This window comes from Dermacentor variabilis, chromosome 8 (assembly GCF_050947875.1).
Source record: "Dermacentor variabilis isolate Ectoservices chromosome 8, ASM5094787v1, whole genome shotgun sequence".
Taxonomy (NCBI): domain Eukaryota; kingdom Metazoa; phylum Arthropoda; class Arachnida; order Ixodida; family Ixodidae; genus Dermacentor; species Dermacentor variabilis.
This window is the reverse complement of record NC_134575.1, coordinates 17,164,307-17,182,617: the sequence shown is the minus strand read 5'-3', so window position 1 is coordinate 17,182,617 and position 18,311 is coordinate 17,164,307. Positions and strand designations below refer to the sequence as shown.

The 18,311-nt window shown below is 48.7% G+C and overlaps 1 protein-coding gene across 5 annotated transcripts in view; it reads left to right on the top strand.

The window, feature by feature from the left end:
* IRSp53 (Insulin receptor substrate 53 kDa) overlaps window positions 1–18,311 on the top strand; it is a 218,023-nt gene that overhangs the window by 198,249 nt on the left and 1,463 nt on the right. For 2 of the 5 annotated variants that reach the window (XM_075701281.1, XM_075701279.1), the window contains exons 9-15: window positions 2,110–2,220; window positions 3,397–3,631; window positions 4,230–4,434; window positions 6,849–6,923; window positions 9,020–9,182; window positions 11,590–11,746; window positions 13,607–14,033. In XM_075701281.1, the coding sequence (XP_075557396.1) occupies window positions 2,110–2,220; window positions 3,397–3,631; window positions 4,230–4,434; window positions 6,849–6,923; window positions 9,020–9,182; window positions 11,590–11,746; window positions 13,607–14,033 (1,373 nt within the window). Of the gene's footprint in view, window positions 1–2,109; window positions 2,221–3,396; window positions 3,632–4,229; window positions 4,435–6,848; window positions 6,924–9,019; window positions 9,183–11,589; window positions 11,747–13,606; window positions 14,034–18,311 lie in introns of those variants that run through there. The other 3 variants (XM_075701280.1, XM_075701283.1, XM_075701282.1) reach the window with 3 other exon arrangements.

The following is an 18,311-nucleotide window of genomic DNA, read 5'->3' as shown; positions in this document are numbered from 1 at the left end:
AGAATGATACGCTCGAAGGCGCGTAGGTATATACTGCAGATGAGGATATTTAGGTATGTCGCTCGTTGTTTCATTGCGCACTTCTTCGAATCAGCGCGTGAAGACGACGGCAACGCGAAGGGGGAAGGACACAGGACTCGCCCACATTTCCACCAACTACAACTTAATCGCGCATTTCGAGTTGAGAAAGAAAGAGCGTTAGCCGTTATAACCAGCACAAAACTGTAGCACAGGTGGATGCATCGCGTAGATTTCTCGCATGCGCGTTGTCTTCAACGGCACGAGCGCCTGCATGGAAGGCGGCGGCCATGTTCCTCTCGCGCTACCGCCGCAGGGAACAGGACCCCTCAACTCGGTTTCGCCGCGAGAGCACGCACTTTTTTTTTATTCGTTTCTCTTTTTTGCGTCGGTGCTGAAAGTCCGGCCACAGCGGACCACCGAACGCAAGAGCAGGCGATACAACCAGAGAAAGTGTTTCGCTTAAAAAAATAAAGAAAGCAAGAAAAACTCGTCCCCTGAGGCTGCTGAGCGTGACGTAGGAACAATGAATGTTCTCACAAAGATGCCACTATGGGACGCTCGCTGCGTTGCTTGCTCTGGGAGCCTACGTGCAAGCACCGTTTTAGGGTGGTGACAGCCTTCGAAAGGGTATTTGCCGCCGCCAGGCTAAATTGGCGGGTTAAAGTTTCCGACAAATTATAAGATGTGGCAGACAAAATGGCGAAAGGCTTCGGCCGACAGACCACGTTTCCCGCGACCCTTGATGACGTGAAACTAATTAATTTTTTTTTTCAATAAACTTTGGCTTCAGCAGCCAGTAACATATAGCGTGTCTGTGCGCAGCACACGGTACGTGTACGTTTTAATTAAACACGCTAGTTAAGCACAGCCTTTATTACAGCACACTTCAAAAAACGCCCTTTATATATTATGTACAAGTGGAAGGCAACGATTTTATTGGCTCGATGCAGTTCGAATTTTGGGCGTCAGATAGTGCTCATAGGTGCACGCCATCGTGCCTTATAACTTGTTGCATACGCGTCGCATGACATTCAATGGAAAAAAAGAAGTTTGATGTGTTAAAACAAAAGGAAAAGGCGTTTCGTATATTAAACATGTATGCAAGTTTCGCGTTTCCATTAGTATAAAACTAAATAAACGAAATTTCATAGATCGCGTGACATAAAAAAAACATTGTCGTTCGCACGACGGCACAGCGCCCGTTAGGAAACTCGCATAGACAATGGCTCCCGCTTTAGTTAAATATTGCGGTAAACCCTAGGTCACGCGGCGACGGTGATAACCGGCGCAGGCCGTCGTGCGGCTGGCGACACAGCCTGTATCAAGTGTAGTGAAAGTCCTGAGATGGATGATGATAAGATAAGGTGTCAAATGTAAATCAAAGAACAGCCAATAACGTAGCCTGCATTGAAGCCCCGAGTTTGCTTTGAAGCGTACTTATATACGGTAATGAAATAACAGTTACTTCACGTGTATATACGGGGTGATCCTTTTTAAGTTTCCCGGACTTCTTTCTTTTTTTTTAATCGCCTGTGGCAGATAGCGTAACTCTTGCCCTTGAGGTTGATTATTCAAAGAGGCGGACAGTACTAGCTCAAGAAATCGAAAGATATATTCAACAAATAACAAACATTCACTGAATAACTTAATAATTAATCCGCAGCACATGTTGCAATTTACGAATTCATTCGGCGAGTTTGCAAGCCGTATCTACTTGAAAAGAATCCCCAGGATGACACCAGTTTCGAGATGTTATTCCCTAAAGTGTGGGACGAAATGCATGGGCATTCCAGTTACTTTTGTAACTTTGTGTGTTTCAGTGCTAAAGGAGCGTTTTGTTAAAAGAGTAAGGGAAACAACAGTGCATTTTTAAGGCGAGTTTGGGATAGGGTGAGCAGGTTGGACTAACTCGTTTAAGTTAACGACAATTGTATCACAAAATGGGCTCTCTGTAGAAACCACGTTAACCAAATGTCTTCCTCCTTTCTTTTTAACTTCATAGCAAGGGGCCGGCCTATATTCCAATCTATACGGTAAACGGCCGCACTAAAACCGTCCGTAACACCACATGTGGATTTCTTTTTGCAGGGACACGCTCTGCTGCAGCAGAACGTCGAGGGTTGGCTGGACATCGTCAGAACCAGGGAGACGCTACCGGAGTCCATCAGCAAGATCTTCAACACGGTGCCTGAACTTCGGGTATTGGGCCACGAGGATTTCCTGCCATTTAAGTCATCAGGAGCGTGAGGTCATCGAAGTGCCGATGAGTACTGAAGGAGAACGCAAAACAGAGCTATTCGTCGATTACTTCCTAGAACGTATTTTACTTTTGCGTCACATGGCGTCAGGACGCTAAGCCTCACTGGATCGACAGGCGTTCTGACCGTTGGCGTTGCCATTCTGCGTCCGCTGAAGGTAATCCGCCTGAAAAACTATCGACCGAGAATGCCGCTGCGGGCCGGGAATACCTAAAGCAATCGGAGTGGCGGCTTAAGTGCAGTCCTAATTAGGGGGCACGATATGATTGATTGATTGATTGATTGATTGATTGATTGATTGATTGATTGATTGATTGATTGATTGATTGATTGATTGATTGATTGATTGATTGATTGATTTTTAACGTTCAGAGCAATACGGAAATTATGAGAGACGCTGTAGGGTAGGTCTCAGGATTAGCTTCGACCAACTAGGGTTCTATAATGAGCATCAAAACCTACTCGGTACGAAAGCGATTTTCACATTTCACGCCATCGAAACGCGGCCGCCATTAATACGAATCGAAATCCCGATCTCTTGCTCGCCAGCAGAATACCGGAACCGCTGGTCTCCTCGGCAAGTGTGAAAAACTTTAACAAGAATATTTCGCGCTACGCGCTGATGTACAAGAGTGCCTGGACTCCTAGCGCAACGCCCGCCTAGTTCTTTTCCCAGGCGGTTGCTGTATCATTTAGCTGGCAGTGACCGCACAGAGAAGGCGTTGATCTCGGTTTCGTTTCCCGGACCAGGACAAACATTTCTTCGACTGCAAAGTTTTCTTTCTGAGCAACCCGTAAGGATTTGTAGTTTCTTGCTACTGTGCCTCTCTTAAGTGAGTGAGTGAGTGAGTGAGTGAGTGAGTGAGTGAGTGAGTGAGTGAGTGAGTGAGTGAGTGAGTGAGTGAGTGAGTGAGTGAGTGAGTGAGTGAGTGAGTGAGTGAGTGAGTGAGTGAGTGAGTGAGTGAGTGAGTGAGTGAGTGAGTAGTGAGTGAGTGAGTGAGTCGGTCGGTCGGTCGGTCGGTCGGTCGGTCCGTCCGTCCGTCCGTCCGTCCGTAAGTCAACATCTTCTGCCTTCTCGGCATCGAGTCGTCTCACCCGTCCGCGACGTCGTCCGCAGCTTCCCGTGCGGTGCAGCAGCGAGTACGCCTGCTCGGGCATCCTGTCCGACCCGGAGTGCTCGTACGGGGGCAGCCTGTCGCGCAGGCTGCCGCGCAGCACCGACAACAGCTGCGTCGACCTGCGCTCCCTCATCGCCGACCCGTACGGCCTGCCCCCGAGGTCCAGCATCGCGAGGGCCAAGTCGGACTTCAACCTCGCCTCGTCCACGGCGAGCCTCGACTCGGCCGAATACGGTGCGCATTTTGCCGGGACCTGCTTTCTCCTCGCACGTGATGTCGTGGTGTTTGCATTCTTTTGTGTGTGTGCGTGTGTTTGTAGTATCTTGTGTTGTAGTTATCGTGGTTTGTAGGGTTGGCACTTGGCAGGGGCGCTGGCTACACCTCTGGCATGATTGTTGTTGTTGATGTTGTTCGCTGTGGTGGAGTCGGCGACGTATGTGGCAGGCGCACACCACCTGCTGAGGGCATACCCTATGTGCACACGAAAAACTGCGACGTCGTCGCTGACTCGTGACAGCGAGGAATGAAATATGTTTATAAATCACCACATGTCCCTTGCACTAGGCCGAGTGTGGCGTATGCAATATAACGCCGCGGTTTGTTCACCTTTTTTTTTCTATTTGTCAGAGCTTTCACAAAGACGTGGCAGAGATTGCGTCTCCCCTCCTCCCGCAGTTCGTCGTCAGAATATGAAGCAGAGTGCCGTCTATGCTAGAAATGATTACTTGTTTTTTTTCTTTTAATCTTCTTCAGTTCTTTGCTAAAAAGAAAAGGAAACGAAGGCCTCATCGGGATCAGCTGTGTTTGTAACTGCATGCGTTACGACCCACAGTGAGCCCGAGCCGCGGAGGCGGGAGCCCCCTGGCGGGAGGCATGGCGCTGGGCGTGACGGCGGGGGACCGGCCGCGGGTTCGGGCCCTGTACGCGTACCTCTCGAGCGGTGAGCACCAGCTCAGCTTCCACGAAGGCGACGTGATCGCGCTCGTGGGAGGCCGCAACAAGGGGTGGCAGTACGGCGTCAACCTCAGGAACAACAGGTACGTCTCGGATCGACGGCCACCCTCCGTGGTTGCTCAGTGGCTATGGTGTTGGGCTGCTGAGCACGAGGTCGCGGGATCGAATCCCGGCCAAGGCGGCCGCATTTTTATGGGGGCGAAATGCGAAAACACCCGTGGTGCTTAGATTTAGGTGCACGTTAAAGAACCCCAGGCGGTCGAAATTTCCGGAGTCTCCCCACTACGGCGTGCTTCATCATCAGAAAGTGGTTTTGGCACGTAAAACACCATGATTTTGGATCGACGCCGGCGGGAAACGTTGAGTTTAGAATTGTGTCGACGGCTGTGGCACGTGTGACATCGGCATAAACGAGTGGTGTTCTTAACATGGTGACCATGACGTGTTTCCGGATCCTGCAGTTCGTTTTCGGCGCTTGCAGCACACCAAGACGTGGCCTTCGAGACTGGCTTCCGCTTTGTGAAGCGTGAACGAAAAAAAAAAAAGAAATACTGGTGTGAACGCGTGCTACGCACAATTTCATGGAAGTGCGGCGCATCATCGCTGCGTAGCCAGTTTCTATGCATGGAGTATTCCCAAGTATACATCTTAGAGCCAGAATTAAGCAAACGTTATCGTAATTGTTCGCGTTTAAGTTTATGATGATGGTACGTCGCCGTACGCCCCGATTATCGATACGCTAACGTTACAGTGCATTGATTTGGGCTTCGAGAGCGAGAAGTTTCATAACCGCTTAAATGGCTAAAATGAGCTCAAGGTGTAATCTCCTGGCTTATCGCAACAGAATCTTGCGAGTTATCTCGGACAGTGATCGTACGTGTGCATGAGATGGTGACTGCCGGCAAACTATCTGAGCTGCTCCAGCTTGCACTAGCGCACTCATTCATCAACAAAGAATAGTTCTTCCGGCTGATCCAGATGATCCGGATGATTCCGGATGATCCAGAAATGTTTAATGTAGATGTATTACCTATGAACTTGGAACCACGAGGCCCACGCTGGGGGTGATCGTGGTCCTACGTTAGCCCTACTGCTTATCCTCTTGGCGTCAGTGCAGTTCTACCAACGAATCGCAATTTTAATGCCTTAAGAAACTCAATCGGCAAGCATGATATTACGTATACATAGTGCAGGGATAAATATGAGACAATGTCAGCGTCAGAACAATACGGACAGACCGGTGATTTACTCACTTTGCATAAAGCTGCGTAAATAAGGACACCTGAGAGAGAACTCACGTGGGATACGGCACAAGCACAGGCAGTGCCAGTAATTAAATATTTTTCACTGCACTGAATAAATACAGGATTACAAGTGACGAGCTTGATTTTCAATAGCACAAGGACACAATGATACAAAGAAGTTCGTAGGTTCCCACGTGCAATGTATAGTGTGGTAACAGACGATAGTACAAGCGTTTCAAATTCTGCAGCACCTTGAGTTTCTTTTCCTTCATCGTTTTTTTCTTGTTGTTGTTATTGTTGTTCAGTCATCGTACCTACATAATACGTAGCTCTTGTATTTGTGCACAACTTCAAAGTTCTTTATGAAAACTAAGGTGCCTAAAAATCAAAGCTCGTGTTTTATGCAGTCCCCCAGATCGATTGGCTAGAGAAATGCAAAGCTTGTGGAGGCGAAAGGTCTGTAGGGTATAATCACAGCTTATGTCGCACTATGAAAAACGGGAAAAAAAAAGATTTTGCTGTCCGGAATCGACAAGATCATGTCGCATATTTGTCTCCCTTGCGTCTTTGTCATGGCACTTTCACACACAGTGATCATTTCCTTCCTCTTTTATTCTTTCTATTCTCCCCTTCCCTTGCCCTCAGTGTAGGATAGCAAACCAGAGGATCGTCTGATTGACCTCCCTGTCTTTCCTATCTTTGCTATCTCTCTCTCTTCTTTTCCTCTTTTTATTCCCCCTTTCCCTTGCCTCAAGTGTAGGATAGCAAACCGGACTCTCGTCTGGTTGACCTCCCTGCCTTTCCTCTCCGTGCTTTCTCTCTCTCTCTCTCTCTCTCTCTCTCTCTCTCTCTCTCTCTCTCTCTCTCTCTCTCTCTCTCTACTGTCGCTGCCTCCAACTGACTTCTTGAAAGCAAGTATTTATTGTTCTTACGGTGAAGAAACAATTCCCGGTTAATGTGCAATGCACCTATCTTTGTCGCATTCTATACGTTCCCCGGTACCGTTCAGAAGTTAAGTCAAACCGATTAACTCAACTACACATAGCGGCATCGTGGGACGCGCACAGACATTATAGAACACGTGAGGCAGTACGCCATAGTACATATCGAAGTGAAATGGGCTTCTACTAAACTATTTGCCCTTTATGTGTGGAATAGCATTAACTACTTCGTCTTCAGCCATCATGTCCGCTTTAATATGTACTCTCGGAAACGCACTCGATTTGCTCTCTCTATCTCTCGTTATGCCTTAGGTGTGGCTGGTTCCCCATAGCCTACACGGAACCACACGACCCGGGAGACGCATCGGACTTCGACAGCTTCATCAGGTACGACGTCCGTCCCCCTGTTTTTTTTTTTTTTTTTTTGCAAATATATGTTACCGGCGCATCTTCCTAGATCTCCGTTCTTTCTTTGGCGGAGTTCCGGCTACGGCTACATTGAGCCTGTTGACTATCCATAAACATTGTCCTCAGAGTGTCAATATAAACATTTAGGTGATTTAACTGAGGTTCATTTCGCCTACATCCCAAAAGGGACGTAAGCAGTAGAAAGGAGCAGGCGGGTCAGGCTCTGTCTAGTACCTAGGAATAATATCAACTGAAGATGCTTTCACTTGCCGCCTGTCCTGCGTGCCTCATTTCAGTGCTTATGCCCCTTGCCTCCCACCCTCTCTCTTTCTTGTTTTCTTTTGCTGCAGGCGAATCGCACTTCAATAGCACAAACTTAGCGCTGTAGCTCAACACTAACGTCTACAAAACTTTCGTTCGCATTCTTATATTGTGATTTATATAAGCTTTTGTATAGAAATGCAAAAGTTGTTTCCTTTTCTTTCCTTCACTGTCTTCAAATCACTAGCAATTGCACTATCAAATCAAGACGGCGGAGCTAATCGTAGCCTCGAAAAAAATGTTTGTGCAATCGTGCGCTCTTTCGAAGCTCCCAACGTAAACGAACAGGAGCTCTTCGCACGCTTGGAAGCCTTGTTCCCACTGACCCATCCACACTTCTCTGACAGAACAGATAAACTAAACCTCATCTATAGCATGCTGTGGACGATTAAACCAAGAAAGATAGTTCACAGGGTGATGGAGTATTTAAATCAATAGTAGTGGTCGAATAAACCGTGTCACTCCAGCTAAGGTTTAGACAAGCGGACTTGTTTTTGACGAGTTTTCTTGACAAATGACAAGTTTGACAAGTTTCCTTGACAAAGGGCAAGTTTGACAAATGTAGAAGGAACAACAACTAACTGCCTTTCGACTGCTACTTGCGGCAACTATAGGGTTTCGTCATATACATGTGGGCAACACATGTCTCTGCCCTGATAATGACATGTCCCCTTGTCGAAAGTTTGGCCCCACAGACATCTCTTGTTTGACGGTGTTGGGTACTGTTACGTGTCTCAGTGCTCACGTTTTGCTTTCACCTTTACGCTGTAAGTCGGACTGACGAAGTACTTCGGCAAGGTTCATGGGCGAGCATAACTATAAAACTGAACTATGTGATTTAGTTGGGTGACGGGGACTGACGAAGTACTTCGGCAAGTTCCATGATGAGTGTCACTAGAAATTTGAACAATGTGCTTTAGTCAGGTGACGAGACATTCCGACTTTCTCGTGCGAGGCCTATGTCGGAATTATGCAGAGTCCATTTCAGTTCTTGATTTCCACGGTGCTTCGCAATTGGCCTTGTCCGGAGACGTGAATCATAAGAATGTAATTAAACCTAGTAATAAATAATGATTGCATTTTACCAACCTTGTTCAGAGTTCGGTATCATACGCACCGCCTTAAATATAAGCTTCGAGTTGCAAACGCTTACAGCTTTCTAGCCTGTGTCCTTGTCTTTTTGCTCGTTGTATGAAATAAGAGTTCAGACTGCAGTGTCACTGCTGCGATGCTCTGGTGATGACCTGTAGTGCACTGATGTGAGATCTGGTGTCCTGACACGAGTTGTGGTGACCCAGTGAAAGGTCTGGTAGTCTCATTTGAGGCATAAAATCCTGACGTGAAGCATGGTACCCTGCTAAGACTCACTGTGCCCTGATTTCGCAAAGTACGACGCTCCGACGTAAAGCCCGATGCCCAGATGTAGAGCTCGGTATCCTGACGAAGTGTCGGTACCTTGATTTGGTAATGTGTAGCCCTATGACTTGAAAACTGGTGGCCAGGCGTACGGTCTGGTGACCAGCTGTGAGGTTAGGTACCCTTACGTGAATCGGAAGTGATCTGGTGATATGAAGCGTCGTGGCCCTGATGTGACTTCGGGTGCCGTGATGTGCGCTCGTGGTGTCTCGATGCGCGAGGTCTGCTGGCGGTCGCGAACGCCTCGGAGCCCGCATCTAAGGCCCGTTGCTTAAAGACCTGCTTTTGCTTCGTGCCCTCTCGCGACCTTCTCCCCCCTTTCAACCCTTCGCTTATAGTGGCTCGGACAGTTCTGCGGCAGTGCCGTCATCATCGTCCGAGTCCTCCGGAGGCTCGTCCGGCCTGGGTCGCTGGCGACCTCGCAGCACCTACTTCGCCAGCGACTTCATGTTACCCCCGGGCCCCGCCCCGCGTCGTCCACTGTCCAGCTTTGCTGACGCTGTAAGCACTGTCGCCGTCTTTCCTTTTTCTCTTCCCTGTCTCCCTCACACTCGCTATAAGCTCGCTTGCACGCTACATAAACGAGATGGAAAGAAAGGAGCTCGCACTGCTGTGGTCCTAAAAGAAAAAAAAAACAACGATGCGCGTTTATTCTTCGCTATCTCTGCGGAAGATGTGTAACACAGCCTCCCACACTGAGTCGCTCGCAGCACGTCATTTAGAAAGTTAAAAAAAAATAAATTATGGGGTTTTACGTGCCAGAACCACTTTTTGATTATGAGGCACGCCGTATGGGGGGACTCCGGAAATTTGAACCAGCTGGGGTACTTTAACGTGCACCTAATTTTATGTACACGGGTGTTTTAGCATTTCGCCCCCATGGAAGTCATCTAGAAAGTGGCGAAGACATTCGCTTTATGGCATATCAAGCATTCTTATTCGTAGCAAACTACCTGTTGCTCTATCTTAGCGACTAACATGAGGTTATCCCAGTGAACAATAGAGATTCTAGATGCGACACTAAAGTGCTGGTTGTTCCTTTCGATGAGTGCAGAGTCTCGAGCAGTGAACGATCCGTACGTAGTACATTCGAGGGCAAATCTCCCGCAGCAGTGCCTGCGTTCTTGAGATCTACGTTTATTTTTTTTGCTCCATGGCATTCACACACACAAACACACCTGCCTGCTTTAAGCGTGCCACTGTTCTATTCACCGCTGTCGTAGACTACTGCTTCTCGCTCATTAGCGCAGCTTAGGTTTGTAACGCAGCCATCGCACTACAGGTTAAGACATTTCTGGAGTGGACTTTGAGCTACTGCGGATGCTTCAATGCGGCTCTCGTGTTCCGTAACTCATGCGACCGGCGCCGACATACGGAAGGCACGGGAAATAAAATTTGAACAGGGTTGTCTCAGCGCAAGTTATGGGATGGAATTACGATCTAGAATGCGCATCTCTCTCGTGTGTTCAATGATTCTTGTCCGTCCCCGGCTTGTTGACCAGTATTGCGTCACCGATGGAGCCACAGGGACACAGAAAAGAAAAAAAAAAGCACTAACCCCCGTATTCTAGAGCGATTCTCGACTCCAGGCTCTTCCTCCACCCCACCAAATTGGGCACAACGTCGCTTCTCGGTGATAAAGACGCTACACTTCTCAAGAATTGCCATGGATAATCATGGAGTGTAGGGATATCTTATATCGAAAGGTGCCGCTGCTATCGAATTTCTTGAGCCGAGGTGAAGTGCTGAGTGCAGGAAAGTTCTAGAATACGGAGGCGAGTTGACATAGGTTGAATTGGGAATGTGAGGGATTTACCGTGAGTGTAGCTTTGGCAAGCCAGACAGGGCGCAGAGGCTAAGGCATTGGACGACGACACCTCGATTCAACATGATCACGAGCTTCCCGTGACGTCATAAGTTTTGAAGGCGTCTGCTCGATGTTCTCTTTTTTTTTTGACCGACGTCATAATGCTTACATTTGAGTCACAAGAAATAAGACAGACGTCTAAGCAATCATTGTTCGTCTTTTCTGTCGCGGAAACGACTGAAATACGTGAAATTACTTTCAAATCTGTTACGTCAACAAGATATCATCAGTGTAGTGGTTTCAGAGCAAACTCCGAGAAGGAAAAATTAGGACTTCGTTCTTGTTTTTTCGTTGATAAACCAACATTTTACCGCGAAGGTAATGCGAATGGCGTTTAGAATGAACTGTTAACCAGACTAGTCTAACATACTGTTTCTCTCTAGTTCCTTTCTTAGAGGTTTGGTCAGTTCATCATAACGGGTGTCTTGCGATAAGCACTTATCTATTGGAGTAACCGAATTGGCACCAAGAAAAGGTAAACGCTTCGAGGATGACAACGTATTAAGTTATTGGATTAGGAAAGTCGTAGGCGTAATCTGGGGTTTTCTGACGCAGGAATAGGTTACATGGGGATTGCCGCGAAATCGCGAAATGATTTCCTCCTGCAGTAAACTTGCAAAATGATGATGGTGATGATGATAACGATCACATAAAATTAGACGTAATTATGCGATTATAAACTGTGCAAGCGCAGGAGGCGTAGATGAATCTGCTTATGGAGGACACGCGTTACTAAAAATCTACGGTAGGGGAAAGCATAAACTTCTAAGATATCTACCACACAATCCAATGTCACAAGGCTCCAGGACAACCCTGATGTGAAATACCAGAGACTCTTAGAAGGTTTAGGCCGGACAGAATAGGAAATGACAGGACAGGGATCGAAGAGCCTTCGTCCTACAGTGGACTTTCTGGGCCGACGATAATCGTGGCTAATATTCCGATTACGAAACCACGCAATGACAGATGCCGTAGCGGACAAATGCGTGCCACGTTCTTTCCGCAATGCGCCAAAACCGCGGTCGCTGTGACACGCCGCAGCCGTCCTTCCCCCTACGGCTGGACCCGGGTGGCGAGGACGTCGCCAACGAGCCCCATCATCGAGGGGTACAACCCAATCTACTTCCGGCCTCCGGTTCTCCCGGAAGAGGACGAGGAAGAGAAGCAGGATCCTCCTCTTCCGGCGTCTCCTCAGCAGGTGAGAAGCTCGCCCCTTTGAATTGAATCGAATTCGGGGGTTTTACCTGCCAAAACGGTAATTTGATTATGAGCCACGTGGTAGTGGGGGGGGCGGGGGGGGACACTTCGGATTAATTTTGACCAGCGGGCAATATTTATTGTGCCCCCCCCCCCTATGCAGGGGAGACGGGCGTTTTTTTTTTTTTTTTCGTTTCGCCTCCATCGAAATACGCCCTCCGTGACCGGGATTTTATCCCGCGACCTCGTGCTTGGCAGCCCAACACCATAGCCGCTAAGCCACCGCAGCGGGTACTCGCACTTTCAACTCCCACCGATTGGGCGCACCTCACAAATTGAGCCGCTGTAGAGCTCATCCCCTCGAATGAGTGAATGAAGGAATTACAACTTCAAGGGGCACTAATGAGAAAAATGATTTCTTCTATATCAGTAAATTACCCTACTTTCATAAAAAAACACCACTCTTACCCCGACAGGACTCTTGGTAAGCTATAAAAAAAAGTTCTATAAACAAAATGTGGGTTTCGACGCCTCCTTGAAGTTGCCGCACCAAGTCGCTGTGGCGTCATTAATTTTGACAGCGTCTTCTAGGATAGCCTAGTTAATTCTTTTAAAGCAGCCAAACATTGAACATGACGAGTTTCGGGAAGTTTTGCTGGGCCAACACTACCTAAATATGAAAAAAAATACACTTTGAAATCCGTGACGTCACAGTGACGTACCGGTGCTGGGGACTCGGCGTGGAATTCGAGAACTGAAAACCCTTACCTTCATTTTTCTCTCCTAATAACGCACTTATTGTTTCGAAATTGACGACAACGGAGTTTTCGAAGAACGCTTTATCCGTCTAAATTGATTTAATGTTTTGCTTTAGTGTCCCTTTAATTAGTTCCAAAACGGGCCGTTAGGTTAGGGAGCCCTCAGTACAGGACACCGCTGGTGAACTTTTCCAGGCACTTCGTAGGCCTAATGCCTTCCTCCTGAAACAAACTTACAAAACTGTGGTGATTATGGTGATGACGATGTAATGATGCAATTATGGCGTAGAAGGTGTAGATAAGTCTGCTTATGGATGGTACAAATTACTAAAGATCTATGGGAGGGCAAGGAATAAACATCTCAAGATATCCAGCACGCAATGTCATAAAGCTACCCAAGGCTATATCCAATGTCATAAGCCCCGATACGGGGGTATCAAGGACTCCACCAGGTAACGTTCGTCGTGCGCTGGGTCTTGGTGCGTCTTCAGTGCCCGCCTGCACCAGACTGAGCTCGTATCCCTTCTATAAGACTAAACGCGCAGACGGTCGGTCGAGGTTACCAGCAAATGATTGCATTGTCAGCACCTCATTGTTCCGATGGGCAGTTTAAAGAATTTTAGCCTGTTCGTATACGTAGGGCCTTTTATGGACTACCGGAACACCAGTGATATCAACCACAGCAGCACCGCTGATAACGACATACGCAGCGCTTTGTTCAACCGCAACACGTTTGAAACATTTTCTTAAAGCATGACTGTTCTCGTCAAATGAAACATAGCCACTTTACGGTATTGATTGCGTATACTTTACTGACGACGCCTTTATTCGAACAGCCAAGTACGGCATGCTTCATTCTTGAGTTCGTTAATAAGTTAGCTCTGATTGAGGATTAGCAGCGACTATAGTCCAAAGCGCATGCCTGTATTGGTTCATGTTCGTTCTACTCACCACGGGAAAAAAACAGACGTCAGAGTTAGGTGTATACCCGTGTCGTCCCTTTTCACGTGTCGTCTGTTTTCCTCGCCGTTGAAAGACATTGGGACGCCCTCGGGTTTTAGGGTTAGCGGCGCTAAGCCTAAGGCGCGTGCCCTTCGGCGCAGCCTCCTCAGCCACAGGAATCCCCTCGGGCGGCTGCTCATCCTCCTGCGGCGCCACCCCCTCCTCCACCTCCGCCACCGCCCCTGCCACCATCCATCCCGTGTACGGCCGGCACACCCCCGTGGCGGGCTGCGGAACCCTGAGGCCCCCGCGCCGCTCCATGACGTCGCCGTGCCCGTTCCCGCTGCTGCCCCCGCCGAGGCTGCCGCCGCCCGGGAGCCTGCTGCACGGGAGCAGCGACAGCGGCTTCGGCAACGAGGCCACCGCCGCCAGTGCCACCGCGCCGGCGGCGGCGTCAACAGCGGGATCGGCAGCCGGAGGGACGACGTCGACGACGGTGCCTGCGTCACCCGACGTCAAGGCGACGGCGACGCTGACGCGTCAGGACAGCGTGAGGGAGGAGGACGAAGAGCAGGAAGAACAGCCCAGGTATAGTCGAGGAGCGTGCACTGAATCGGGAAAAACACGCGTTCTGTAAGCGTAAAAAGAGACTTCTAGCGTGTCCGCTATTCCCGCAAACCGGAGCGGTTTTGGCGGATTACCGGATGGTCGGGGGCGTAAACGTAAGCCGCCGGAGCGGTGCGGCCGCCTGGTGTTGTAGAGCTTAATCAGACAAACGCAGAACTAAAATTGCAGTGACCTACTTTATTCTGCTTCGCTGCTGGTGCAAATTTTCAGCAGCGGCGTAATTGTGTTCACAATTACGCCGCTGTCGGGAACTTACACCCGAGCTAAGAATATAGTAATTGGCTCTGTGTTTAGGTGGTTGAGCTTTGCTCCACCAGCTGCCGCCACCAATCTGGCCGCTCACGTTTATGCCCCCGACCATCCGGTAATCCGCCCAAACCGCCCCGGTTTGCCTGAATAGTGGACACGCTGAAAGTCTCTCATAGAGAAGTTTAGCTTGTTCGGTATTCCGGTAAAACGCGGGCGGAACAGCTAATATTCATTATGCAAAAAGGTAAGGCGTGCAGACAGGACACAAGAGATGTTTTGTGTCCTGTCTGCATGCCTTACTTTTTTCTATAGTGAATATTAGCTGTGTCTGTCTGTTTGAGCACTGCGCTACCAGGTGGCTGCACCATGCAGACCGCTCACGTTTACGCTTCTGCCCCAACGCTTTACGCTTCTGTCCGCCTGCATTTTACCGGAATACCGGACAAGCTAAACCTCTCTAATAGGTGCTACGTGAAATACTGGAAGTTTTTAAAACTATATTAGGTCGCCTTACACAAGATGGCGGATCTCCCGCTCACGCCGTCATTTAGCCGAGGGTGGGTTGCAAGCAGCAAGGGCATGGTCAGTAAGAGATGATGGCAAGGACGGGCGGAACCAGCTTGTGCGTTCGTGCTTTATTTCTAACTCTGGAGCGACGCCCGCCATCGTGTGCGGGTCAAACAAAATGTGCGGGGAAGCGCACTTGCAGGATTTCGCACATCACCTCTTCAAACGCGAACAAGTGAAAAAAAAATAACTGCTATACTCCGTCTCGAAAACTCCGTGCGGTTCAGTGAAGGCTACATACGGGTGGCGTCAGCCAACCAGCAAAGCGTATCAGATGTAGGGCTCCTCCATTGTCCGCCTCTTATCACCTTCCACTGAGTGAAAGCTTTACGGAAGGCTCAGTGGCGCATAATGGGCGGTGTCTGCTTCGCTTCAGAGGACACGCAGCAGGCAATCGTTACATTGGCCGACACGAACGCTAGCCTTCGCTGCACTGCACGGAACTAGTGAGAGGGAGTATAGAACGCGCTGTTTCGCTTCCACGTTTGTGTGCATATCTAACGGTGGCTTAACTCAAGTTATGAGGTGTGCTATAGTCGCAGAATGAAACGCGACGGGTAAGTTTTAAGGTGGAACACCCAATAAGCGCAGTTACCGGAGAGAGCCCAATGTCACACCACTGCGCATCGGAGCCGTGGTTTTGTTTCGATGCCTCTTCCGATGCCATTCCTTTCGGTGCTTTTCGCCCTTCGTCATTGGTCAGAGCGACGCGCCACCCTCGTTGACAATACGCTCAGGCGGCCATGAACGATGGATGATAAGAATGGCACAGAATCGAGTGGAAGGCATCGTTACCTGCCAAATCGCGGCCCACGCCTCTAAAGGTGGCATGCGACTCTAAACCAAGCAGAAGGGCCGAAATTACGCCTATGTGACACGAACCGGAGACAGCGGTAACGAAAGTAGTCTTATTAGTTATATGCCTAAATTGACGCGCTTCGTTCGATTAGGCTAGTACGTATTGAATTATACATGCCTAGAAGCCGGCTACAGACCGACGTCACGTCGTGCTCCGACTTTTAAACACACATGAAAGACATTCTGACCAGTATTTTCCTGCTCGCATTTCAATTTGTGCCGATGGTACGTACAGAGCAGCAGTCACGTGCTGCATTTTGCGTGCGACCTGTCGGACCGAGAACCGAAACAATGGCTCCACGAGATTCCAGCACTAGGAGCAACCTGCGTAGCGTTCCACTTCGCACCACTGTGTATCCGACTGTAAAAAAAAAAAAAACCAACTGATCCGTAGTTCAAGTGGTGCTAACGAGGCACCCAACAAAATTTCAACAGCTTTTCATCACGTTTTCAACAATAACCGCCAGGTCTAGCAGACACATTTCTCACGCTTCCCGTAGACACAGGCTGGGGAGCTATAACGTAAAGATATTCCAATCTGTTTCTATTCCATTTTCTTCGTTAGCCCTCCGCGATCGGTCACGCCCAATTCGTCTTTCTGTCACGAGTCACTAAAACCGCGAACACATACCATGTCAAGATGGCTTTCATTGTTTTCAAATATAGGCCCTGGACGGCTGCCGGTTTTGCTCACTGAAGTAGCCCGCTAAATCTAGCGAGCAAGATAAGCATTGGCGCCTATAGCGAGCAGCAGAAGTGCGCTAAAATCTAGGCCCGCAGATATTCAACACTTTTCCTCTGTACATAATGACAGTTTTATGAGTCAAGGTTGCCGTAAGTTTTATGGGAAACATTATGTATTAATATTAGGACGTAAAGCGTGTGTATTTTATCTCAAAATTTATAAATAGACTTTCCGCACAGTGGAAGAACTTAAAAACAGGCTCTATATTCCGGCGCAGCAGACTGATAAGGCCCGTGACCGGAAGTTTCTTGGGGCCACTCTCTGGCTGTTGTTATCGCGCGATTGAAGCCGTCTATAAGTACCGCTACCCACTCTCTTCACGCAGCTATCTACTTTCGCTGTGCTAGCTCGGGCCCCACCCGAACCCTCTCCACTTGTTCGAGCTCCTCGCTACTCGTCAGCCAATTAAGTAAGGAAAACCTGTCGAGGTAAAGGCAATGCAATTTGCTTTGAGACCAAGCAGTAGTCACCTCCTATAAACGAGGAGAGCGTCCGATTTGTCTGTTGAAACAACCTTGCGCGTCACCACCCGTGCTTCCGTCGGCGGTTACGTAAATTTGACGTCAGGAGATTGGAGTTAAGTCAGAAAGTAATAACTTTACGTTATAGACGCCCCTGGTTACAACACTCGGTGTTGCTACGTCTCCGACTCCACACGTCGTATCAGACGCCTCTTCAGGTCACTAGGGAACGCATGCGCGCACAAATTCATGGGATCTGTCGGACGGCGCGTCAGAAGCGTTGGCTGGTGCGTCTCTTGGAACTTGTTCGAAAGTTGATATTATATTGTAGGATGTCTTGTCGGTACAACCAGCCGCACTGCATGCAAGTCGATTCCGCACCTGACCATTCTAACGAATATCACGCAGTTCTGCGAATTTATTGTGGCGTGCAGCGACACATAAACGACCCATAAGCTCGTTCGGACGTCACACACAAAGAAATTTGGTGCTAATTACATCCTGCGATCACGATCGTCCGTGCCAAACTTCGTTACACCGTCGAACGCCGCCAAAAGGAATGGGACCTCAAATTCGCGCGCCCTATCACATTTACGAACACTTCGCAGGGACCGAATTCAGAAAGCTTTTACTTCGTAAGTTCTGTTGATAATTGACAGGCCAACATATTTCGCTAATATTTTCTACATCAAAATTTACTCTCCTGTGCTCTTACGAACAGTTCTAGCGTAAGAACATTTGCGTCAACATTTTTGTTTTCGCGCATACGTTCCTGCCAATTCTAGTGAGGTCGTGCAAGACAGCTATGAACATATGCTATGCTAATAATCGGATCAAACACAGTTAATTTGGCTTAATTATCACTACTGGATCCAACTCACGTTCACGGTGTAGCTTAGTCGTTGCCTTGCGCGATTGTTAAGACGATGCCGGAGTGCTCTGAAACGACCACTATAGTGCGTACGTTAATTCCGTGGAAGTTAGAGCCTCGGTGCTGTGAAGCCTTGTCATTGCCGCATCTGGTACATCCCTGCACACATTAAGTATCTGCTGCATGTCATGCGATGCGGTGCGCGTAGCAGTAATCTAGCATTATCTGCCTAAATCAGTATTACCACCGCGTAACGTGGCGGTGCTAGCGTGTTCGTCGTCCGTGAAGAATGGTACACCACCTCGGCTTTCCGTAGCACTGCACAGAATTTACAAACGTTCAACGCAGCGGCGAAGCTTTCGTAGTAAAATCACCGACGACGTGCGGCCGCGCGGTCTGAAATCCCACCGATCTGTCTTTCTAGATGGAACACGCAATCTCGCATTCAACGCCATGCTTGAGCCACGAAATCCGTTCTTTTCAATTCC